Source organism: Carassius auratus, unplaced genomic scaffold (assembly GCF_003368295.1).
Source record: "Carassius auratus strain Wakin unplaced genomic scaffold, ASM336829v1 scaf_tig00032671, whole genome shotgun sequence".
Lineage (NCBI taxonomy): Eukaryota > Metazoa > Chordata > Actinopteri > Cypriniformes > Cyprinidae > Carassius > Carassius auratus.
In genome coordinates this window covers 291,229-317,794 of record NW_020526023.1, presented here as the reverse complement: position 1 = coordinate 317,794, position 26,566 = coordinate 291,229, and the positions used below count along the sequence as shown (strand labels likewise).

General features: G+C 40.7%; 1 protein-coding gene and 1 long non-coding RNA gene across 2 annotated transcripts; both read left to right on the top strand.

Moving 5' to 3' along the window:
- The first annotated feature begins 330 nt into the window (after positions 1-330).
- On the top strand, positions 331-6,236 carry LOC113080979 (uncharacterized). The gene is made up of 9 exons (XM_026253053.1): positions 331-657; positions 1,001-1,330; positions 1,428-1,727; positions 4,219-4,257; positions 4,344-4,424; positions 4,683-4,711; positions 5,229-5,303; positions 5,424-5,492; positions 5,650-6,236. Exons 1-9 carry the CDS (start codon positions 597-599, stop codon positions 5,767-5,769), a joined length of 1,104 nt encoding a protein of 367 aa, XP_026108838.1. The 5' UTR covers positions 331-596; the 3' UTR covers positions 5,770-6,236.
- Positions 6,237-22,196: 15,960 nt separating this feature from the next.
- Positions 22,197-25,882, top strand: LOC113080983 (uncharacterized). The gene is made up of 3 exons (XR_003282053.1): positions 22,197-22,240; positions 25,382-25,540; positions 25,706-25,882. It is a non-coding gene; the product is annotated as an uncharacterized LOC113080983 (long non-coding RNA).
- Positions 25,883-26,566: the final 684 nt, after the last annotated feature.

Here is a 26,566-nt window from a genome sequence, read left to right as displayed (position 1 = left end):
CATTTTGGAATTTCTATAAAAACTGCTTCTACATCAGTTTCAGAAAAATGAATACTCAGATCTTCCCTTTCAAAGAATTCAAAATCGTCATGAATAAACGTCACTTATACTTTAATGAATTTATTCCTAGAATTTAGCAAGACACAGGAATCTACTCAGAGAAAGAAGTGAAACTAACAGGAATGCGCAGAAAAGGCTGTAGATCTGGTTCAGAGCAGATGTGTGTGAGTCAGATGAGTCAGTGTGGTTAACAATATTCAGCTCTCACACCTCATCGCTGTTGTGTCATGTTAGTGGTAATGGTTAGATTTACACTTTTCATAAGAAACACAGAAGGAGCAGAGCTCAACACAACACTAACATCAGTCAGCGCTCAGCTCTTGGAGGAAAAGTTTGACCTGTTGAGATGGAAACAACTAAACTGAGCTGATCTCAGTTCTCCATTACGACTGGCATACTGTTACTAGCAACTTTAGCAGCATTTCAACACTCAGTTGGTCAGTTCAGAGGAAGTGAACAAACACAGGAAGAGCTGATAGTGTTTAAAGAAAGAGTTGAGATCATATACTGAAGAGAAAGACTGAGAGACAGAGAGAATGTCTGATAATAATCATCTGTGTCTGCTGGGACTGATCTTTCTCTCTTCACTTCTCACAGGTAAATAAATCTGTGTTTTCCCTTCGAGACACTCAGTGGAATCAGACTGAGAACGATGATCAGTTTATTCTTGTGTTCATATAGAACACACTGGATTATTCCTGAACACACTAAAATTAGACTGTTTCACACTCAAACTTCTGATGCTGAGTTAATTTCATATTGAGAGTGTGTTTGTGATTTGAAAAGCTCTCTGATGAGAATTTATTCTGAGAGTGTGTTGTTTGCATTACGTTAAGGAAACAAAAAACTATAATTTGAATATTCTGCTTTCTATTCTGGTATGTTTTATGTTTTCATTTATTGATAAATATCATAATGATAAGATGTTCTTGTGTTTCAGGTGTAAGTAGAGTGGATGATGTTCATGTGTTCATCAGTTCTGGTGAAGATGTCAGTCTGCCCTGTAATAATGCTCTTCATGACTGTACATCAACTACATGGAACTATAACAGATTCAGTCATTCAGCAGCAGTTGAAATGATTACTTTAGGGAGAAAGAAGAAAGACACAGAGAGTCATGAGAGACTGAGTCTGGGGTCTGACTGCTCTCTGAACATCAGGAACATCTCAACAGAAGATTCTGGATCTTACAGATGTCAACAATGGACTGGTGTGAACAGAGACAAACACCAAAAACCTGATGCTCGTGTTTATCTGCATGTTCTTCATGGTAATTTATGATCATGTGCTCAATTAAAAAAGGGTAAATTCTTAATCTCTCCTGATGACTGAAGAGTGTGTGATGTGTGTGTTATTCTGTGTTTCAGTCTCATCCTCACACACTGAGATCAGTTCAGGTCTCTCTGTGACTCTCTTCTGTCGGCTGTATTCATATCCTCGAGTCTCTTGTGATGATTGGATCCGTTCTGAGAGAATTGATCTGTTCTGGGTGAATCAGGCTGGTGTTAAATCAGACTCCAGATATCAGATATCATCCTCATCAGATCACTGTATCATCTCTCTGAATACAACACTCCTGAATGAAGATCACAACAGAGAGTGGAGATGTGAAGTTACTCACAGAGATCAAGTCAAGACCTCAGTCACATACACTGTCAAGAGTTCAGGTGAGAAAACATCTCATCATCAGTTTTAGAGTCTCATAATGTCAGTATCATTAAGGACTGTTAGTGTCACTGAAGCAGAACAAACCGAGGAACAAAAGCTTCTTTCAGTCTGACAGAAGAAACTCAAAACACTGCTGCAAACTAATGAACTGCAGTCGAGTTTAACAGTCCAGAACCTGATGATGGGAATAATGAACAAACTGAGACTTGACAGCAAAAAAAATATATATATATAATAATAATAATAACATGTTATGATCAAAGCTAAATATTATTGTCATAATCTACAGTATAATCTACTTTTAGGAGCTGGAGACTAATTTTCCAAGAACCCTCATAATAATAACAGTGTTTCAGACTTTACTTAATGTGGTGGGAGAGTTTAACATAAAATGCTTGTTTTATTAGTTTAAACAGTCTTATTGTATTTACAAAATGCTTTATGCTTTTTTTTTTTTTTTTTTGGAAAACAAGTCGCACCAGATCAAACTTGCATTGTTGAGAGAGAAAGAAATCACAGATAAGTCGGTATTGGTTGCATGTTATTAATACATTCAGAAATACTGTAAAATGTAAATAAAGTAAAATGTTAACAAACATTAAAAACACAATAAACATGTATTTTACTTGCCCTCACTCCAGATTCTGTAAATTAATGATATTCAATAATGATTAAAAATGGAAAAATATATGTAAAAATTAAAAATAATATATAGTACCATTCATTGCAAACAACATTTATTTTCATTGCCAAGCCAATAACAAACTGATTTAAAGCCAAATTGATCTGCTCTCACTGCGAGTCATTTCCATGAATGAATCGTTAGTCACAATGTAGTATCTGGTTGCTAAACTATTATTTATTATGTAAAGAAGGCTATGTGCTAATATCCACTTATAATGGCATCATTCTCAAAAAGTCAGAACTGTGGCAAAAACTTGTACATAATATCACATCTTATTCCTCATGATCTGTGAATTGTGAAGGTCTTCGCGGTCCCAATTTATTTTTTTCATAGTGACTCTTAATTTTATAATGCATATAGATTCAAAGGTTGGACACTTAGGAGAGTGAAGCCAGTGTCATCTTGACCTGCTTGATTCGTGAGATTGGTCACAGTCTTGTATTTATTCCTCAGGATCTCCAGGACAGAGTCTGGACACCCCTGTTTCAGATTTAGCCTAATGTGTGGAAAATATCACAATCACATTCATCATGTTTCAGTGTATTTCATTGGTCGTTCATCATTTTCTTGTGTAAAAATTACAAGCTGACTGTGCCAATGAACACCAGGCCAAGCCATTAGATAAACTAGCTTATACATTAAAAAAATGATCATACTGGACTCATATGGAGTATTGTGAGTTCAGAATAACCCTTTCTCCTTCCCTATTCTGCTTCCTTTGTGAAACAGCTCATAGTAAAGTTTTGGTCTTCTAACCCTTTACTGGCAAAACGAGAGAATGAAAGAGTGAAAGATACAAAGAGAAAAAGAGATAAAAAGAGAAAGATAAAGAGAGAAAGAGTGAAAGAGAGAAAGAGTGAAAGAGAGAAGAATGTTTGCAATGAAGCTTTTGTTGAAAGATGAAGCAGCCGCAAACTATTTCATAATGCTTTGTCTGTCAATTCATAAATCAAGCAGGTCAAGATAACACTGGCTTCAGTCTCCTACGTGTGCAACTTTTGCAGCTATACGCATTATAAAATTAAGAGTCACTACGAAAAAACACAAATTATAAAACAGATAGTTCCAGTCCTTGATTCTGATTGGTTGAGCCACGTTCAAAAGCTGTTGTAAATTACAACACAAACATACACCTTTGTTTACTTCTGTGTGTTGCTCGGCAACCACTCTGTTACAACCACAACTGAGAAGCTACCACTGATCTGTGGGAGCTACATTGTTTGGGGGAAAGAATACTGTTTTTATTAATATTATTACAATTTATTTGCTCTGTTTTATTTTTTGAAACCTTGCTACGTATATGTAATAACCGTTTTATAAAAGCAATAAGCACCGTGAAGCCGTGGTTTACAGTGAATTTATTACAGCTAAGGGTGTTTACTGATCTTATCAACGCCCCTTAGCTGTTATAAATTCACTGTAAACCATGGCTTCACTGGGCTTAAAGCTTTATTTTGGAACAGAGGACCGCGTCACCTGAGTTCAGAGATCATGAAAAATGAGATGTGATATTATTTACTAGTCTTCGACAGCATACTGCAGATTCATATCCAACAGAAATCTGATTACCAAACCATAAACTTTGTTCTGAAACCCTCAGTGAAAACTGACATGACACAGACATGAGAAATAGAGCTATAAAAACCTTGAAGTGCTTACTTTAGAGTGTTTACGTCTGGCTCATTTGTCATTATGTGCATCATATAAGTGACTAAGGGATGGGGGGGGTTATGGTTTAGGGGATTGCACTTTGAAGATTGCATTCTTTCATGTGATGCATCTGAACTAACATTCATATTTTACAGCTCGAGCTGATACAACGACAGAACCATCTTCTACAAAAGGTAATGCATAAAACATTAATGAAATATGTCAGACACTTATCGTCTAGAGATCATTCGTCCCGTCTCTGACTATGTCTCTTCTTCAGTCGCAGTGATTTCTGTGTCTGTCGCTGTGATTGCTGTTCTTCTGGCTGCTGTTCTCGGGCTGATCTGGAGAAAAAGAGCTGGTGACTCTCCGATTCTCTCCTTTCTAACAATTAAAAACAGTTCAGACCTCACTTGATCAGCAGACAAGAACGTCAAGTTCAGATTGTGTGTTATTATAGAAACGTGGATTCATTCATTCATTTTAATTCATTTGAATGTTTTAACAAAATATCGCCTCTTGTGGAATCTGAACATTATTATCACTGTTAACATTCAGTGTTTTGCATGTTTTCATCATAGATACTCATATTACATGAGGAGTGATGTTTTTTTTTCAGATAGTGACAGAGGGACTGGTGAAGCGGTGGTGAGTGTGGTGTATTTTGCCGGTTCTCCAAAGAATCGAACTCAGTCAGGGATTTTTCTCTCAGAAGAAAATACTTTATTTTAAGCAAAACAAAGCCGAGAGGTCCTTGCAAGGAGATCTCTCGAATGATATTTGGTTTCTCCTTATATACACTATATGGGGCGTTTCCAAATAGTCATACTTTTCCTTATGTTTGCAATTTTAATACCTCCCTAGAGAGAGGAGGCCCCTACTTGTTTTGGTATAAGGAAAGGCCCTTTCTTTATGTCTGGCCATATGTTTTTCATCAGTTCTGAACATTCCTGCACGTAGGCATATTCCTTTCTATGGATTATAATGGAGAAACGACTAGTAACAAAAATGGCTAGATTCACATTGATTATTCTTGATTGATGAAAATCTTACTAATAAAAATCTTCCACATGAGTTCAGTAATGCCAGTGATTTAGATCAGATTTCTGTCTTTAAAGCTCAATAGAGTGTCATCCATGCACTTTTAACTGTTTGTTGTCTGAAGGTTAAAGATGAGAATGATGATAAAAAGACGTATGAGACGATCAACATGGACACTCCTGCTGCTACGACAGAGCATGTGAGTCAAATAAAGGATTAGACACTCAGTCCTCCTCTATACTGTGACTGACTGAACGCTTCAGTGTTATCTGATTTATTACAGTGACAGATGTGTCTGTTCTTTGTGTTAAATGTGTAGGAGCGGACAGATGATGTGACTTACTCTGAAGTCTGCTCCACCAGTAAAAAGCCTGTGAAATCACTCAAAGTGAGTAGATAGCAGCTCTTTCCCTTGTTCTTCATCACTGTCTGCTTCTCTCATCCATACGCTGCTGAGATGTAGCTCTGAATCTGAATCTCTGATAAATAACGCTCTTATAACATGTGTCGACGGTTCATATACTGACTCTGTGCTGTTCTTTCAGGATCATAATGACACAGTGACTTATGCTGCCATCAGATGTACAGAATATGAAGCACAGGATGAACTTTACAAGAAAAAGAGCTTCACAAATAGACATTCATTAAAGCAGATCACTGCATGAACTCCTCATATCAGCAGCAGACGAGACGTTTTCCACGACTGCTGAGATTCATGGCTCTGCTGTTTGGAAGAATTAGACATGTGTATGTCAACGAACATAACTTTTATCAGATAGTTGTTGAATTCAAAGTCCTGTAAAAATGTTTTTCAGATTTTCATATTGAATGCAGTAGAGGCTACTCTTTGCTTCCAGCATGTGTATAGGCTGTTTTATGAAGAAAAAGTTATCAAGTCAAAGCCAGATTTACCTCTTCTTGTGAAATATTAAAACCCCAAAACAGCAAAGAAATACCATTACAGTTATTCAGCTTGCATTCAGTCTCTGAAGATTGAATGTAGTTCTTCACTCTTTTGAGAACGGAGGAAGATGTTTCATTACTCTCATTGCTGATTCCGAAATGTTATATTAGAGCAAATAAAAGATGCTTGAGCTACTGATATGCAGAATAATGCAGGTACTTGAGAGAGAGAGAATTTCAAAACACCTTTATTTGAATTCAAAACACATTACGTAATCAGCCCCTACATTCTAAATTCAAAATCCTAACCAAAACAAATTAACAGTGCACAAAAAAAAAAACTTCACTAACTTCACAGTAAGCCCTTTTATTTATACTAAATTGTTTAAAAACACATATCAAAATATCAGTAATTTTAATGAAAATTCTAGATTTCACCTGGTTAATGTCACGCTGTCAGTCTCTGTTTACCTGGGTGTCCACTAGTGAGCTCACTTCTCCTTAGGCACTTCACCATAGGCACTATAATTCCTCTAGTCTGGTCCTGTCTTTACAGTAATTGCAGTCCAGTTAATCGCACAGGTGCAGGAAATCTATTGTCATTAGTGTCCCTATAAATACCTGTCTTTACTTGTTGTTTGTATGGAGTCCTTACCCTTTGTGTACCTATGTTCTCGTCTCCCGACACTTCCCCTTACCGAGTTCCCGTTCCGTTTCATCCCGTTCCCTTTTTTGTTTTGTTTGTCACTTTGGACTGTTTGTTTTTGGATTACCCTTTTTGTTATTAAACATACATGCAATTCGATCTTACCCTCTCCTTGTGTTTCCTGATACACAAACGTCACAGAAGGACTCCATCTACCGAGATCCAGCGGTATGTCTGCTACAATTTCCTCCCCAGCAATTTCCTGGCCCAAGCGGGAGAGAAATGGCTGAGGCAAAATGGCCACCAGCACAGCGCCAAAGCACAAAGTGGCCACCAGTCCAGCGCCACAGTGCAGGATGGCCGACAGCTCAGCACCAACGCACAAGATGGCCGCCAGTCCAGAGCCACAGCACAAGATGGCTGCCAACCCAACGCCAAGGGGCAAGATGGACGCCAGCACAGCGCCAAAGCACAAAGTAGCCATCAGTCCAGCGCCACCGTGCAGGATGGCCGCCAGCTCAGCGCCAAAGCACAAGATGGCCGCCAGTCCAGCGCCACAGCACAAGATGGCTGCCAAACCAGCACCAGGAGGCAGGATGGACGCCAGCATAGCGCCACAGTACAAGGTGGCCACCAGTCCAGCGCCACAGTGCAAGATGGCCGCCAGCTCAGCGCCACTGCAGAGGAAGGCAGTTACAGTGGGCTTTCCTGAGTTGAGTCAGACTCCTGTTGACCTTCCAGGGTCGAGTCAGGTGCCCGTGGACTTTCCAGAGTTGAGTCAGTTTCCGGTTGACCCTCCAGAGTCGAGTCAGGTGTTCATGGACCCTCCAGAGTCAGGGTTAGTCACCGTCGACCTTCCAGAGTCAGGGTTAGTTACCGTTGACCCTCCAGAGTCAGGGCTAGTTCCAGTTGACCTTTCAGAGTCGAGTCAAATTCCAGTTGACTGTCCAGAGGCAAGTCAGGCTTCTGTTGACCATCCAGAGTCGAGTAAGGTGCCCATGGACTTTCCAGAGTTGAGTCAGTTTCCGGTTGACCCTCCAGAGTCGAGTCAGGTGTTCATGGACCCTCCAGAGTCAGGGTTAGTCACCGTCGACCTTCCAGAGTCAGGGTTAGTTACCGTTGACCCTCCAGAGTCAGGGCTAGTTCCAGTTGACCTTTCAGAGTCGAGTCAAATTCCAGTTGACTGTCCAGAGGCAAGTCAGGCTTCTGTTGACCATCCAGAGTCGAGTAAGGTGCCCATGGACTTTCCAGAGTTGAGTCAGTTTCCGGTTGACCCTCCAGAGTCGAGTCAGGTGTTCATGGACCCTCCAGAGTCAGGGTTAGTCACCGTCGACCTTCCAGAGTCAGGGTTAGTTACCGTTGACCCTCCAGAGTCAGGGCTAGTTCCTATTGACCTTCCAGATTTAAGTCAAGTTCCAGTTGACTGTCCAGAGTCAAGTCAGGCTCTTGTTGACCTTCCAGAGTCGAGTCAAGTGTCCGTGGACTTTCCAGAGTTGAGTCAGTTTCCGGTTGACCCTCCAGAGTCGAGTCAGGTGTTCATGGACCCTCCAGAGTCAGGGTTAGTCACCGTCGACCTTCCAGAGTCAGGGTAAGGTACCGTTGACCCTCCAGGGTCAGGGCTAGTTCCTGTTGACCTTCCAGAGTCGAGTCAAATTTCAGTTGACTGTCCAGAATCAAGTCAGGTTCCAGTGGACTCTCCAGAGCCGAGTCAGGTTCCAGTGAACTCTCCAGAGTCGAGTCAGGTTCCAGTGAACTCTCCAGAGTCGAGTCAGGTTCCAGTGAACTCTCCAGAGTCGAGTCAGGTTCCAGTGAACTCTCCAGAGTCAGGGCTGGTCACTGATGACCTTCCAGAGTCAGGACTAGGTACCATGGACTTTCCAGAGACAAGGCTAGTCACTGGTGATCTTCAAGGACAGAGTCAAGTCACTGGTGATCTTCGAGGACAGAGTCAAGTCACCGGTGATCTTCGAGGACTGAGTCAAGCCACCGGTGATCTTCGAGGACTGAGTCAAGTCACCGGGGATCTTCGAGGACTGAGTCAAGTCACCAGGGATCTTCATGAACAAATACGGGTCACCAATGGTCTTCAAGAGCAGTGTCGGGTCGGCACCGGTCTTCTGGAGTCCAGTGGAAACGCCATGGGATTACCAGAGGTTCGTCCTCCCATTGGTCTGACCACACGGATGTGGTGGTCTTCTGCTCTGCCCTGGGGGAGTCCGGCATCGACCACACGGTTGTGGGGGTCTTCTGCTCCGCCCTGGGGGACTCCGGCATCGACCACAAGGACGTGGTGGTCGTCTGCTCTGGCCTGGGGGACTCTGACTTCGACCACAAGGATGTGGTGGTCTTCCGCTCCACCCTGGGGGACTCTGGCATCGACCACGAGGACGTGGTGGTCTTCCGCTCCACCCTGGGGGACTCCGGCCTCGACCACAAGGATGTGGTGGTCTTCCGCTCCGCCCTGGGGGACTCTGGCATCGACCACGAGGATGTGGTGGTCTTCCGCTCCACCCTGGGGGACTCTGGCATCGACCACAAGGATGTGGTGGTCTTCTGCTCCGTCCTGGGGGGGCTTCTGCCGTGACCACATGGTTGTGATGGTCCTCTGCTCCGCCCTGGTGGGCATCACATGATGTCCTTTATAGACCTATGTTTTTGTGTTTTTCTGTCTGTCTCCTTCTTTGGACCTGGCCCTCCGTCCCTCCCCCTGATCCTCCGCCGGTCCACCACCCTCCTGGACTCCTTGTTTTGTGTTACACTTCTCTTGTCTCTGTCTTTCCATTCTACCTGGTTCTCCTGTCTCTGTCTTTCCATTTTACTTTGTTGTCCTGTCTTTGTCTCCCCATTCCAACTGGTTGTTTGTCTCTGTCTCCCCATTCTACCTGGTTCTCCTGTCTATGTTGTCCCATTCTACCTGGTTCTCCCGTCTCTTTATACTATGTTTTCTCACCCTCCGTCCCTCCCCCTAGTCCGCCGCCGCTCCACCTCCCTCCTACTTCTTTATCTGTTGGGTTTTCCTGGGTTTCAGGTGGAGCATCTGCCAGATGCTCCGTAGGGGAGGGGGTAATGTCACGCTGTCAGTCTCTGTTTTCCTGGGTGTCCACTAGTAAGCTCACTTCTCCTTAGGCACTTCACCATAGGCACTATAGTTCCTCTAGTCTGGTCCTGTCTTCACAGTAATTGCACTCCAGTTAATCGCACAGGTGCATGCAATCTATTGTCATTAGTGTCCCTATAAATACCTGTCTTTACTTGTTGTTTGTATGGAGTCCTTACCCTCCGTGTACCTATGTTCTCGTCTCCCGAGACTTCCCCTTACCTTCTCGTTCCTCCGAGTTCCCGTTCCGTTTCATTCGGTTCCCTCTTTTGTTTTGTTTGTCACTTTGGTCTGTTTGCTTTTGGATTACCCTTTTTGTTATTAAACATACATGCAATTGGATCTTACCCTCTCCTTGTGTTTCCTGATACACAAACGTCACAGTTAATAAACACAATTTGTAAATTACTACTTTAATCTTGTTCAATCTTTATTTTTCTGGTATCATAAATTGCCATTTTTGCCTGACCTAGAAGAAAATTCAACAACTGGCAACAGAATCTGTGTTTGCGAATATATTTAAAACCGAAAATAAACACTTTCAGTGAAAAGGTCTTATCAAAACCATTGAATAAACCAGTTAAAACTTGAAACAGTGAATTGAGCCTACTGGAAAACAAAAAATGTATGGAATACAGTCCCCCTCTGGAAACAAGAAGGACATTGATCACTACTACCTGGGTTTATAATTGAAACAAGAGCATTCACAGCTATAGCGCCATGAAGGATTCTCCATTGTAGGTCTCCTACTTTCTTTGACAAAGATGATTTGTACAAAGCTCTTCTTTCTGGTTTAATGTTGTCTCCTAAATGGAGAACAGTGTGCCTACAAATATCAATTCTATTATGCAAAAAAAAAAAAAAAAAAAAAAAACTTTTTGAGTGACTTCACACAACTCTTATGAACAGTTTTTCCAGATACAGAATTAGGCCACGTTAAATACAAGTACTGTCTGTCTCACACTCTTTTAAATCAGTTAACAAGTATAAATCTGGAAAAAGAATCATTACAATTTGGGGCAATTTAACTTCTTCAGGTATAAGAGCTGAAGTCCACTTTTCAAACAATTTGGCCATTACGTGTTTTGACTTTACCCCCAGACACCTGGTGACAGCATCAACATTCTCAAAGGTGGATCCAGCCAGTTTAAACAAATGTCCAAATGTTAAAACTCTCGCATTGAGAAGTATCTCATTGACAGAAGGGAAAATCCCCTAATTTCATATGTCCATGCGTGAACCATAAATCAGGTTCCTGAAGAAGTTATAGACTCTGCACTTTAAACAGAGACCAAATCGTAAATATATTCAGATGGAAAATGGGTAATATAGTCCATCTTTTGCGAATCTAACCAAAATAAAGATCTCTTAAAGTCTAGACCTCCGAGACCACAGTCAGCAAACTTCCAGCTTGAGTCCACTGGTCCAGTCAACAGCCTTTGAATAAATTGACTGCTGAAGGCTGCTATTCTGCTATGCATTAAACCATGTCCTCCTTCCACTTTGGGTAGGTACAAAACAGATTTAGGTATCCAAAGCATCTTGTCCCAAAATAGGTCTATTAAAATTGAATGCAGTCTTGACAGTAGATCTCGTGGAGGATCCACACAAATTAATCGATGCCAAAGTCAGATGCAATTAGGTTGTTGATCAATATTAGTCCCTAGAGCAAAAACTTCCATTTGACAAGGCGACTTTTGACCTTTTCAATAATTCATTCAAAATGTTTCTTCATAAATATTTAAATCCTTAAAAACACTCCCAAATACTTAAAACCTTTTTTAGTCCAGAATAACCCTTCTGGGAGCATTGGATCTACATTAAGCCAGTTTCCAACCAATATTGCTTCACTCTTGGACCAATTTAATTTTGTGGCAGAAGAAAAATCATTTAAAATTATTTAAAAACATTCAAAATCTAACAACATATTCACATCTCTTTGCCCATTAATTAAAACAACAGTAAGAGCATATGCAGACAGTTCAAATACATTTGTACAATTTGGAATAGATAGTTCACATAGTTTTGCTCTTATTCTGATTAAGAGTGGTTCAATGGCCAAAGTATTCAACATGCCAGATAAAGCACAGCCTGATACCTCTGAAGACCTTAAAAGGGGCACATAAATCCCCATTCGTTTTTAAAACACGTTCAACTTCATTATACAAAACTTTTGGCATGGACACAAAATCATTATCAAAACCAAATATGATAATGTGTTCCACAAATATGTGTACTCAAGTTGATCAATAGACACAAAATTCAGCTTAAAATATTTACCAATGTTTAAAATATCTCAGATGAAGATTATCATATATCCGTCTTCCTGGAACACAGTACGTTTGGTCAGAGTGCATAATATGACTAAGGACTTCACTCAGCCAGAACACTGGAAAGTATCTTACAATCAGTACACAATAAGCTAACAGGCCTCCAAATTTTAGTTTAAATCATTTAAATCACCTTTCTTCGGCAGTTATGTAAGAACTGCCCTCCTGCAACTTAAAGTTAACTGTCCTTTCACCAAACTTTCATTACTTCTAACAAATCCAAACTCAGTTCTGCCCCAAAAGTCTTCAATTGGCAGGCCAGAGGCCATCGATACCAGAAACTTTATTACATAAGATATTTTGAAGTGCCTGTTGTAATTCTTCTAAAGTAACAGCCACACTTAATAGGAATTAAGTTTTCGTGGTACTTCAGGCAAATAATAAAAAAAAAGACACTCAGGTCTGACTCATCCATAAATAGCTCACTCTAATATAGTTTCCAATAAAAAACGATTGCTCTATTTTATACGTGAATTAGAGCAATACACTTCAATTAATTAACATCAGCTCCACAGAAACACTCAAATATCACTCAACATCGAACCACTCACAAGCTGTAGTAAGATACTGTGCAGATCTGAAATAAACAATGTCAAGATATGATACAGTCTATTAAACTGAAAATGAAGAAGATTTAACATAGTGTTCTTTGTGTTATAAATAATCATACTCTTGTACTTATAAATGGATATACATAAGCATTATGATGTATTATAATTGTTGTTATGATTATTAATTAGTTGATACATTATAATATTTTTAATAATGCAATATGCATTCATTATGATGGCTTAAGAATACTCTTATAATGTATTATAAATACGGGCTTCATAGAAAGTGTTACCAAAAATCAAACTGGGCTCTATTGTTTAAAAGTCTGCCTTTTATGATCTCTTCCACTTGATATGAACATGCAATAAAACTTTAGAGAATAAAACTGCAACATGTCGACTAGCAGAACTCAGATGACTTAATAAAGACACTCAATCAAACTCTCTGACCCAATCAAACACATTCAACTCATCGCTGTGAGTCTCCTGAACACATAAAACATTGACTCGTTTCTGTTTGACTAATTCAAAAAGTTGAAAATGCTTCTTCTCTTCTCTAGCCCCATTTATGTTGAGTGAAGCAATACTTATTTCCCCCGTAAATAATGAAGGCAAAAACCAAATTAGGCTCAGCAGACAAAAACTCATGTAGACATGCTGATTATTTTTCATTACTGATGTTGGATTGCGACTGAGTATTGAGCTAAGCAAGTATTTTCTTAAGACAATATGCTTCTTGATTGCTAAAAACCCCTTCATGCTTAGATATTCTGACTTTATCAATGAATTATCACATCAGAAAATTATGCTCAATGCAAACTTTTCTCAGATTCTTTGTTTCCTTTATAAAGGATGTAATCTCATCTGCACTATAGCTCCTACTGGAGAATCTGCTTTGAGTAAAAACCGCACGTCACACTGCACTCATTTCTGTGTCAGTTTGACTTAAATCACAATTAAATTTGCTCTGTGCTTTCTCATCTGAAGGATGTTGCTCTAAACGTCTTTTCAGCTGCATTTTAAAAGTTCAGTCGTCCAGTTCAGATAACATGACGCTTTTACGATGAACAGAACACTCACCCACACACTCACTTCTCTATTTTTTGGAAAACCACCAACAATAAACAAAGAAAACCCAACAAACTAAAAAAGGGGAACAAAGATAGAGAAGTAAAGACCACTCGTACCTCACACAACAGCCACGCGCTCTCGCTCAACACTCCGCCCACTCATTCACAAATAAATACAAATAATTAAATAAATTATCCCTTAATTCACAAAAAAAAAAAAAAAAAAAAAAAAAAATACAAAAATTAAATAAATAATTGTACACACATGAGGTGGATTTTGACACATACCCACATAACCCAGGTGGAAAATAAGTACATTCATTAAAAATGTTCTTGAAATCCATGTAGAATATTTCTGGTACAATTATTCATTTGTTTTTCAATTTATTTATAAAGCACTTTTAAAACAACCTTAGTTTGCTGGAAACAATTACATTCTCATTTTACATGTGTGCTCCTAACATTCATTACTTGAAGTGTATTAAAAATGTATGGAATTGCATTTTAATATTTGTTTTTTAAGTATACTAAAAGTATTTTGGTAATCAATATATGCTTAAAAAAAAGCTTTAAACACAATTATAATTTTTTTGATATTTTAGTGTATTCACAGATAACATACTTATTGTAATCTTACTTAAAATATATCTTATCTTTACTTTGTATAAGAACGTAGTAAAATTAAGCTGTGTTTAGTGGGTTTATGTATCTTAATTATATCAGAATCAGAAAGAGCTTAATTGCCAAGTATTTGTTTTAGTGACATAAGATTCCAGTACACAGAGACAACAACAACAGTCAAAGAATATAAAAAATATAAAATAAATACGCATATGCAAATACATATAGACACATATTGAAAAATAAATAAATTGTAGGTATATATATATATATATATATATATATATATATATATATATATATATATATATATATATATATATATATATATATATATATACTTTTCAAAGGAAGATATTGCAAAAAAAAATATTTTTACATTTTAATAAATTCCATAAAATATATTAATTCACTCTCATAAAGACATAAAGACATTATGGATTGATGGATGGATAATGTATTGTTAATATAATTCTGTCAACTATGTATCGGTAATAAGCATACTTAAAGTAAGTATGTTCTTATATATTGTAATACAATTAAAATACATTTCAATTTGACTTTTAAAAACGTTAATTTATTAGGCTATTCAACTGTACTTTTCGCAGGCATTTCAACATCATATCCTTTATAGTTCATCACATGTATATCTCGGAGACGTCTATTTGACGTGTGCATTTACATCTGCAAGACGTCTATAGGACGTTTCCTTTTACTTGTCAAATAGATGTCTGTTAGATGTTTATAAGATGTTTATGATTTGGAATGTATGTAAATCTGACATCTGAAAGACGTCTGTCAGAAGCAGATGCTTTCCAGATCAAGAGATCTTTAACAGACATCTTGCAGACGTACGTGTGCTATCTGTGTGTTTATGAACCAAATTCAAACAAGATCAACCTTCCATGTGATGTTTCCACAGAAATCATCCCAGTTTCTCTTCTGAGCAGATGACGACACATGTAGAGTTCAGTGTACTGTCACTGTTAAACAGAGAACAAATCACTGATCATTCACCTGGAGTTTTTCTTGTTGTTGTGTTCGGAGCCGCTGCTGTTGCAATAGAAGTCTAATTGAGATCAGATCAGAGAGACGACTGAAGAAGATAGTGAGGAGTATGTCTAGATCTCATATCATCAATGAATCTGCTGAGATATTTCCTAATAAAGAGACTGCTGGGACTCAGCACTTGTGTTGTAGAGATGTTGTGCCTCTTTAACCTCATGTTCAGTGTAACACAGAGAGCTGTATGAGGATAATACAGACGCTCATGTCAAGCTTGATGAAGACGATGACCTCTACAATGATCTGTGTCTTTATTCAGTTCAGCCATTTGCATGTTTAACTTGAGTTTGTAAAAAATCCCTTTATTCACTTCTGCGCTTTATTATTTTTCAGTAACTTTATGTGTGTGTGTGTGTGTTCTTGTTTTTGTGTCATATCAGGACACAACTCTGTATAATGACATGGGTATGACACAGGTATTACAAGGAGAGGGTGACTTATGAGGACATAACCCATGTCCCCATTTTTCAAAACGCTTATAAATCATACAGAATGAGTTTTTTTGAGAAAGAAAAAATGCACAAAGTTTCCTGTGAGGGTTAGGGTTAGGTGTAGGGTTGGTGAAGGGAGATAGAATATACAGTTTGTACAGAATAAAAACCATTACACCTATGGGATAAACACACTTTACACAAAAACAAACATGTGTGTGTGTGTGTGTGTGTGTGTGTGTGTGTGTGTGTGCAGAAAACTGCATTGTGATTAATTTATGTTAAGTGACTGAATATTCACAGTGAACTTTCCAGTAATTCAGATATAACAGAAATAATACAGTTATAACAGAAATGATCTACACATTGACTCAAGTCGTTCTGTTATAGCATCGCACTGATTTATTGGAATTTATTATAATTTATTTCAATTATTTTAGTCAAGAGTTTATATTTGCTCCTGTACTAAATGTAGCAGAGGTGGGCACAAATACGTCAAAAACTATTTTGTTACAAACTACAAATACTGGCTCATGAAATGTAACAAAATAAAATACAAAATACTGATGTGAAAAATGAATTTAAATAAAATACAAGTAATTAGTATTTTGAAAATACAAAAATACTCTCACAATAATCTTAATATGTCTTTTTTATTACTGAAAGGTCAATAACACAAATAGTAGCAATAACAAAAATATGAGAAATGTGTAAATTCAAAATAAAAATAAAAAAGCAAAATAAAAAAGCATGGGCATTTCTCTAAATCTCAACAGGGCCTGAAATAGCTCCCTCTGACGTACATGGCATGTATAGCTGAGTTCACATCAATGGTGTGGTAGGCTGCCCTTAATAGCAAAACTTTATTGAAAGGTCAATAACAGAAATAGTAGCAATAACACAACTATGCTACAAAAGAGAAAACTAAACCATTCTCATTTATTATTGCTAGATTATCAGTTGCAATTTACACAGCCATAACTCAAATTACTACACACCAAAGAGTAAGCTTTATTAATAAAACATTTAGCCAGAATGAAATCTATTCACTTTAAATCAATTACTTCTTCATAATTACTACAGGAAAATGCACACCATATTGCTTTACTGAATGTACATTAAATTAATGCCTTTAAGCCTAAAATAGGTTTTGAGAGTGGTAGTATATATTATTCTCCCGAGACCCCTACCTCACTAGGTAATCAGCTCATTAGCTCAGATCAGTGGAGAACTAACGTATTACTGCAGAAAATGTTGGGGATAAGCTAGTACTCCAGGGGGAAAAAATAACAGACCAAGAATTTTCATCACAAAATCAAAATTCCATTTTGATCATAATATATATGATTAATCATATTAATCATAATATGTGTGGGTTTGTTTTACACTCAAGACTCTAACTGCCCTGACCGCGTATGCCTTTTCCATAGTAGATTCACGAGTTCACATCTATGTATATTAATACAGTAAGGTTATGCGTATTTGGCGTGCTGTCCGGGTGGAGGGCTCCGAGCTCGGGATGTGGCCGAACCCAGAGTACTCCCCCCGGTTGTGGTAAGAGTAGATGGATCTATAAGTGAGGAGAAATGGGGTGGAAGAGGGATGCTGAAAACTGTCAATGAACAGAGGTAGGTTCTGCTGTTATTTATGCCTCGTCATGAGTTGATTACTGATTGGTCTCCACTTGTGTTAATCAGGTTAATGACCTGCGACTTCTCCTCCCGAACTTTGTTATAAAACATCATATTGCGAATTAGAATTGCGCTGCGTGCACAATTAATGAAAAACAATAGGATTGATGGTTATTTTATATAAAATCCGACGGAATATCAATATATCTCATATGTATTACGTTTAAAAACGTGTAAAAACTGCAGATGGATGTTATATTGTGAAAGCTTGCTTAGCATGGAGCGTTCAGTGGAGTTACGGCAGTTGTGCTGGCGCCGTTTCATAATGTATGATGTCCTTTTATGAATGACAACACAGTGCATTGATTTAATACGGCACAATTAATTTCTCTATAATGCCGTTCAGTGTGCAATATGTGTGTGTAGACTGTATATTTTTTCACATCACAAAACACTTTACCTTAATGCTGTTTTTAAGAGGAGCAGCGCCACTTCTTCTCCTGTGTTCAAAACTCATTCTCTTCTTGGAGGGAGCCCGGTCTACAGGGTGTCACATGATTTTCGTGCATCTAACCTAAACATTGCATTGCCAACATCGGACCGAAAATATGGCAAAATCATTTACTATGGTGATAAGCATATGGTGATTTTTCTTAAGTATTTAAGTATTAGAAATACTGTAAATACACTCCCTCAAAATATTTTGTTACAAACTACATTTTATTTTTTCCACACCGGCAAAATACAAATGACAAAATACACTAAAGTAACTAAATACGTATTTAAAATACATTTAATTGAAATAATGTCCCTGGTCATGCAATGTATTGTTGTAATGTACACAAGACATAGTACATTAACGTTTTCTACATGTGAAAGTGTGCACATGTTAATTTAATGATTTTTGTACTTTTTAATATTCCCTTATTTAAAAAAATAGCTTTGTAACAAACGCATTTCTAATGAGCTGAAATCAATTGAAAATGTTCTTGAAGAATATAAAAGTTGGGCTTAAAATATATTCTAGCTGTACTTCAAGAAGCATAAAAGTGTATTTTAAATAATGTACAATTAAATTACACTGAAGATACATTATAAATATTAAAATGTACTGCAATTAGCTTAAAGAACACTTAACATACACTCAAAAAAATGGATTTGTGGCACTGTTCGTTTTACACATATATGTTTTGTTAAAACAACACAAATATATTTAGTTTTCCGCCAAAACACAATTTGTCACGGTACGTGTTATGGGGAAACACAAAACGAGGGTAGGATCCAATTGCAGGTAGTCTTTATTGTAACAAAAGGTAAATACAAAATAAACAGTCATGTGAGACAAACAAAACCAAAAGAGGAAACCGGATGAAACGGGGAACTCAGAAGAACGAGAAGGTAGAGGAAGACTCGGGGAACGAGAGCATGAGACACATAGGGTAAGGACTCCATAATGACAACAGAGAAAGACAGCTCTATATAGGGAAACTAATGACAGAGGATTGTCAACACCTGTGCAATTTAATTGGAGTGCAATTACTGTGAAGACAGAACCGGACTAGAGGAATTAAAGTGCCTATGGTGAAGTGCCTAAAGGGAAGTGAGCTTACTAGGGAACACCCAGGAAAACAGAGACTGGCAGCGTGACATTACCCCCTCCCCTACGGAGCAGCTACCAGATGCTCCACCTAAACCCAGGAAAACCCCAACAGAAAAAGAGGCAGGAGGGAGGTGGAGCGGCGGCGGAACAGGGGGAGGGACGGAGGGACAGAAAACAGGGACAGGAGCAACCAGGAGAAATGGAAAGGTAGAGTCAGGAAAGGTGCAACACAAAACAAGGAGTCCAGGAGGGTGGTGGACCGGCGGAAGGAAAGAGGGGAGGGACGGAGGGCCAGGTCCAACGGAGGAAAATAGAAAAACAAATGAAAACAAAAACATAGGTAATAGGAGGACATTAGGTGATGCCCACCCGGGCGGAACAGAGGGCCATCACACCCATGTGGTCAAAGCAGAAGCCCCCCCAGGGCGGAGCGGAAGGCCACCACCTCCACGTGGTCGCGGCCGAAGTCCCCCAGGGCGGAGCGGAAAGCCACCACCTCCACGTGGTCGCGGCCGAAGTCCCCAGGGCGGAGCGGATGACCACCACGTGGTTACGACCGGAGTCTCCCGAGACGGGGCGGATGACCACCACGTCCTCGTGGTCACTGTCGGAGTCCCCCAGGGCGAAGCGGTCTCCGGAACTGCATCGGGCCCCGCCTCGGTCTCCGGAACTGCATCGGGCCCCGCCTCGGTCTCCGGAACTGCATCGGGCCCCGCCTCGGAAACTGCATCGGGCTCCGCCTCGGAAACTGCATCGGGCTCCGCCTCGGAAACTGCATCGGGCTCCGCCTCGGAAACTGCATCGGGCTCCGCCTCGGGAACTGCATCGGGCTCCGCCTCGGGAACTGCATCGGGCTCCGCCTCGGGAACTGCATCGGGCTCCGCCTCGGGAACTGCATCGGGCTCCGCCTCGGGAACTGCATCGGGCTCCGCCTCGGGAACTGCATCGGGCTCCGCCTCGGGAACTGCATCGGGCTCCGCCTCGGGAACTGCATCGGGCTCCGCCTCGGCCTCGAGCACCGCCTCGGGAACTGCATCGGGCTCCGCCTCGGAAACTGCATCGGGCTCCCCCGGGCCCGCCTCGGAAACTGCATCGGGCTCCGCCTCGGAAACTGCATCGGGCTCCGCCTCGGAAACTGCATCGGGCTCCGCCTCGGAAACTGCATCGGGCTCCGCCTCGGAAACTGCATCGGGCTCCGCCTCGGAAACTGCATCGGGCTCCGCCTCGGAAACTGCATCGGGCTCCGCCTCGGAAACTGCATCGGGCTCCGCCTCGGAAACTGCATCGGGCTCCGCCTCGACCTCGAGCACCGCCTCGGAAACTGCATCGGGCACCGCCTCGGGAACTGCATCGGGCACCGCCTCGGGAACTGCATCGGGCACCGCCTCGGGAACTGCATCGGGCACCGCCTCGGGAACTGCATCGGGCTCCGCCTCGGGAACTGCATCGGGCTCCGCCTCGGGAACTGCATCGGGCTCCGCCTCGGGAACTGCATCGGGCTCCGCCTCGGGAACTGCATCGGGCTCCGCCTCGGGAACTGCATCGGGCTCCGCCTCGGGAACTGCATCGGGCTCCGCCTCGGGAACTGCATCGGGCACCGCCTCGGGAACAGCATCGGGCACCGCCTCGGGCACCTCCTCGGGAACGGGCACCGCCTCGGGAACAGCCTCGGGCACCGCCTCGGGAACAGCATCGGGCACCGCCTCGGGAACAGCATCGGGCACCGCCTCCGGAACAGCATCGGGCACCGCATCGGCCTCCGGAACAGCATCGGGCACCGCCTCGGGAACGGCCTCGGGCCCCGCCTCGGCCTCCGGAACAGCAGCGGGCACCGCATCGGGAACGGCCACGGCCTCGGCTTCCGGAACAGCAGCGTGCACCGCATCGGGAACGTCCTCCTGGACGGCAGCGGCCCGCTCGGGAACGTCCTCCGGGTCCTGAGGAACAGTAGCTGCCTGTCTCCTCCTCCGCCCTCTACGATGGAGAGTCGGTGGCGTTGAGTCGGCCATCTTGTGCTGTGGTGCTGGGCTGGCGGCCATCTTGGGCTGTGGCGCTAGGCTGGCGGCCATCTTGGGCTGTGGCGCTAGGCTGGCGGCCATCTTGGGCTGTGGCGCTGGGTTGGCGGCCATCTTGGGCTGTGGCGCTGGGTTGGCGGCCATCTTGGGCTGTGGCGCTGGGCTGGCGGCCATCCTGTGCTGTGGGGCTGGGGTGGCGGCCATCCTGTGCTGTGGCGCTGAGCTGGCGGCCATCCTGTGCTGTGGCGCTGAGCTGTCGGCCATGCCACGCAGCGTCGCTTGGTTGGCGGCCATTTGGTGCCGCTGCACAGGACTGGCGGCCATCTGGTACCACGGCGCTGGCTCAGCTGATCTGCATCTCCCCTCTCCTCTCGGGACATACTGGGGAAATGACAGCCCCCATCCGAATCCCGGTTCGATGGGAGGCCACAGTGGCGATCGCTGCCGGACCTCCTCTCGACCGCTTGCTCCGGAGCGACCTCCCCTAGTCCCCCGGAACACCACTTGGCGAGAGCACTCAAAACCATTACGCTTGCTGGCTGATGAAGACATGGCAGCAGACATACCGCTGGATCCTTGTTTGATGGAGTCCTTCTGTCACGGTACGTGTTATGGGGAAACACAAAACGAGGGTAGGATCCAATTGCAGGTAGTCTTTATTGTAACAAAAGGTAAATACAAAATAAACAGTCATGTGAGACAAACAAAACCAAAAGAGGAAACCGGATGAAACGGGGAACTCAGAAGAACGAGAAGGTAGAGGAAGACTCGGGGAACGAGAGCATGAGACACATAGGGTAAGGACTCCATAATGACAACAGAGAAAGACAGCTCTATATAGGGAAACTAATGACAGAGGATTGTCAACACCTGTGCAATTTAATTGGAGTGCAATTACTGTGAAGACAGAACCGGACTAGAGGAATTAAAGTGCCTATGGTGAAGTGCCTAAAGGGAAGTGAGCTTACTAGGGAACACCCAGGAAAACAGAGACTGGCAGCGTGACACAATTGTATTGTGTTTAATCAACTTAAACTGTTTAATTTTAAATTTTACTTAATTATAAATCGTTAAACTAACGTAAAGGGTTTCATTTCATAATTCAAAAAAAACCGGAAGTGACGATTTCCAACGCATTTGATGACGGTGCGGAGGGGAGCAAGAGGTACCAGTCAGGTAAGACAATCTAAAGTTTTTCTTGTGTTAAGTCAAAGTTTTTAATTTCTCTTAGAGTTTCTGTTTTGGGGTGCTTTTGTTTTGCAGTCTAGCATTGTGTAATCGGTTTATTGCACCGTTAATAGATGATTTTGAGCGGTTGGGAGATGTGAAAGCACACGACTCTCTGTAATGTATTTACATTAGTATATATATACACTAGGGCTGAAACAATTACTCAACATAATCGACAACGTCGACGATAAAAATAAAATTGTCGGCAAATGTTTTTGAGTAACGTTAGTGGTTTGATCTCGTATCTGCCTAATTTGAAAGCCTGCAATAATGCAGTTTGACCAGTGTGGCGCTGTAGCGCAAGATTGTAATACACTCTCCTGATTCAATTCAAAAGAAGAAGATAGCACTTCAGTTTGGCTAGCACTTTTTTCCAGGGATTTCAGAACAGCGTAACAAATATTGCGTCATCGGGCAGGCGTGGCCTATTTGATAATTTGCATAGGTCAACGACCATGCGCAGATGGAAGGAAAGCCGTTCGCTAAAATTGCTTCAAATGGCGTTACTTCTGCGAGATCGTGGGTGTTTTTCATATTATATTCATACTGTTACAACTAAAGGTAACCTTTACGCGATCGAGGGGTGTTTCGTGTCAAATTAAATTCATACAGTTAAAATTACATTACAGATACCTGTCCTGATCTCAGGTGTTTCATGTATAATGTAAATTAATACAGTTATAACTTCAGATCCCTGTCCTGATCTCAGGTGTTTCATGTAAAATTACATTAATACAGTTATAACTTCAGATCCCTGTCCTGATCTCAGGTGTTTCATGTCAAATTACATTAATACAGTTATAACTTCAGATCTCTGTCCTGATCTCAGGTGTTTCATGTCAAATTACATTAATACAGTTATAACTTCAGACCCCTGTCCTTATCTCAGGTGTTTCATGTCAAAATACATTAATACAGTTATGGCTTCAGATCCCTGTCCTGATCTCAGGTGTTTCATGTCAAAATACATTAATACAGTTATAACTTCAGATCCCTGTCCTGATCTCAGGTGTTTCATGTCAAATTACATTAATACAGTTATAACTTCAGACCTCTGTCCTGATCTCAGGTGTTTCATGTCAAATTACATTAATACGGTTATATCTTCAGATACCTGTCCTGATCTCAGGTGTTTCATGTCAAATTACATTAATACAGTTATAACTTCAGATCCCTGTCCTGATCATTTCATGTCCACAATATACTATTCAGTTATGTTATAACTATTTCACTTCAATACGTTTACTGACTTTACATGATTTCTATCACACAAGACAAGTCTGCAGTTAAACCTCAGATTTTATTCATCTCAGTACTTTTCCAAAGCCCACTGCTTGTAAAGAAAACCCATGTCACTATTCATAATTCTATCCTTAATTGAATTTACACAGAAAGAACATTTTTAGTTTGATAATGTTTGAAGGACTGGTTGGTTCAGGGCTTACAGGATCTTATGATGTATTATCTCCCAAACCATCACTTTTCTGAAGAGTGGACTTTCACACTACAGAGAAAGAAATAGATAAATCAAGAGCATAATAAAATGTTTGAGGGTTAAAATGTGTGAACAGGAACACTGTTGTACCTGTCTGAATGTGAGTGGCTTATCAAACACGATTAAAAATTTTGTGATTAGCATCAACTTCAATAACCATGTTTGGTTTGTATTAAAACTTACAGTTAAACATAAGTAGAGTACTAACGTTACTGCACGTTTTACATTTTTGGTTGTTTATTTGTTTTCGAAAATAGCTGATAATAAAACATAATAGATATTAAATACAGTGTAATATCTACCTTTATGACTGTTTTCTACATCGTAGGTATAATTTTATTTATCCTTCATTATCCATCTGAGTTGATCCTAGGATAAAAAAATGCCCGCGCAAAAAAAAAAAAAAAAAAAACGCATTCTGCGCATGATCGGTGACCTTTTTTTATGAAAGAGGGCGTTTTACCAAGACCTGCAGAAACGCCCATTTTACGTCGTGGTAATGAAACCCCTGGAATTTAGTGGATGCCACTTCGGTTTGAGGCAAACCGATCCGATCCGAACCTTGGATGAATATGTAAATATATACTGCACGCCTTCCTCTCAATAACTGCATAAACACAACAAAAAACTGACCGTGATGTAAAAGCAGCTCTTAAGAACACAGAGATGTGGATGTTTGCACGAACTCTGAGGTTCTCCAGGCACTCCAGTAAAGAAAAGTCCAGTCACGTTTATTTATATAACAGTCCTTTATGCAATCGATAGCTTTTCAATATTAAACATGAAAATACAGAGTCAGTGTCGCTAGAATTATAACTTGATTTCCTGTTATAAAGCAGCTCTCCAGTGTGGAGCTAGCTAATAATAAAATCATTTTATAAGTGGGGGAAATATTTCATTAAAGTTTTAGTTCTGCGCTAGATCAAACCAAACTGTTTTGATTATCATAACCCAATAAGGTATTTTAAGAGAGATTGTATTTATTAATAAAATGTTTATCCAAAAATAAAACGTCCTATCACTTACCTTTACTTTATATTATACATATGGCTTACAATAAGAGATGTTAAGAGACAGAATGATTCGTCATTCAGCTACTTCCTCATATAACTAATCAAATGGCGAATAGGAGTTTCTCTCTTATCTCATTTTGTGTGGCAAATATATTTGTATAAATTGATTGTATTAGTAATACATAATGACTTTCAAAAGTGGAAGTAATTACCTTTATTTGTTATAATATGTATATTTTAACTAATTGCAAAAGATAAATAATCAATAAATGTCTAACCATGAGATGTCGACAGAGTTTGGAGGCCCCTGGCTTAGCACAGTGGAAGTATCTGAAGCTTTGTTTATGAACATGGCGGTGTGGTCATACAATGACTTTAAACCGGACACTACTCTGAGCTGTTCACATTATACAAATGCTCCAGATATGTAATCAGGTCCTCCCTTTTGGAATGGTAAACATGACACTATTCATCACTCACACAAATAAATCATTGAATATTTTGATCATTGAATTGGTTTTTGCTGTTCAAATTTTTTTTTTTTTTTTTTGTAACACATTGCACTTCATGTGTTTACAGATTTGTGCAGAATTTGAGACATACAGAATTACCATAGGCCCATCAGAATCAACAATCTTTGCCAAACTTGATCCGGACTGCAAAACTTACGAAGATGTTTGCATACTGAAGAAGAGTCCTTGGACAAATAATGAAACCCTCTTGGTGCCCACTACACAGGTAAGAACAACTGCACTCAACACAACCTTGTATTAAAACATTATTCTCTCACTGGCCACTGGAAATTGACAAAAAAAGACAGATATAATAAGATAAGGTTTATTAATACAATAAATACAAAATATGTGGTATTACTATAAACTGATAGATTTATTTTAATGCAAGGCAGGGGTGTCCAGACCTGATCTAAGAAAGCCAGTGTTCTGTGGAGTTCAGCTTTAACACACCTGCCTTCAGGTACTTCAGGTAACTTCAGGTAAGACTTTTTTGTTTTAAAATTCCCAAGAACCTTGATTAGCTGGTTCAGGTGTGTTTAAATGGCTAGATCACCCAAAAATAAACATGTCATTACTCACCCTCATGTCGTTTCAAACCCGTAAGACCATCATTCATCTTCAGAGCACAAATTATGATATTTTTTAGGGATGCCCCGATCATGATTTTTCATGGCCGATACCGATTTTTTTACAAGCAAACTGGAAATTTTTTTTTTTAATCTTTAAGCAACAAACAAGAAGGAAGGACAGTCCACAGTCTACAGTCCAATATTGAGGAAAAGCTCAATAAAGCCCCTTTCACACTGCGATTCCGGCAAATACAGGTCCCGTAACGACACGTGACATCAGGGCGTGACGTGTAATGTACGAGTCGAAAACATTGGGCAGGTAATACTTTCACTGAATCTGGCGAACGATCCCGGTGTCACCGTGGAAAGTGAGGAACTAACTGATCTCTGCTTCATACAGTTTGCACTTTTTTTTTTTCAGTGAACGTTGATCTTCCTTCAAAACAGCTGCTAAAAGAGTCGCACGATAACGTGCGTCATCACTTAGACACGGCATTAGATCTGGCTTTTGTTCACACAGCGCTTGTCCCGGGATTGAACCCAGTGTCACAGGTCGAAGCGGACCACAGATGTCGCGAGTCACGCCCCGAGTTTCCACCTCGAGGAGGTCCCAAGAACACCCCAATGACCAGACACACGAGAGACGGTAAGTAAATATTAAAACAAACTTTATTAAATTA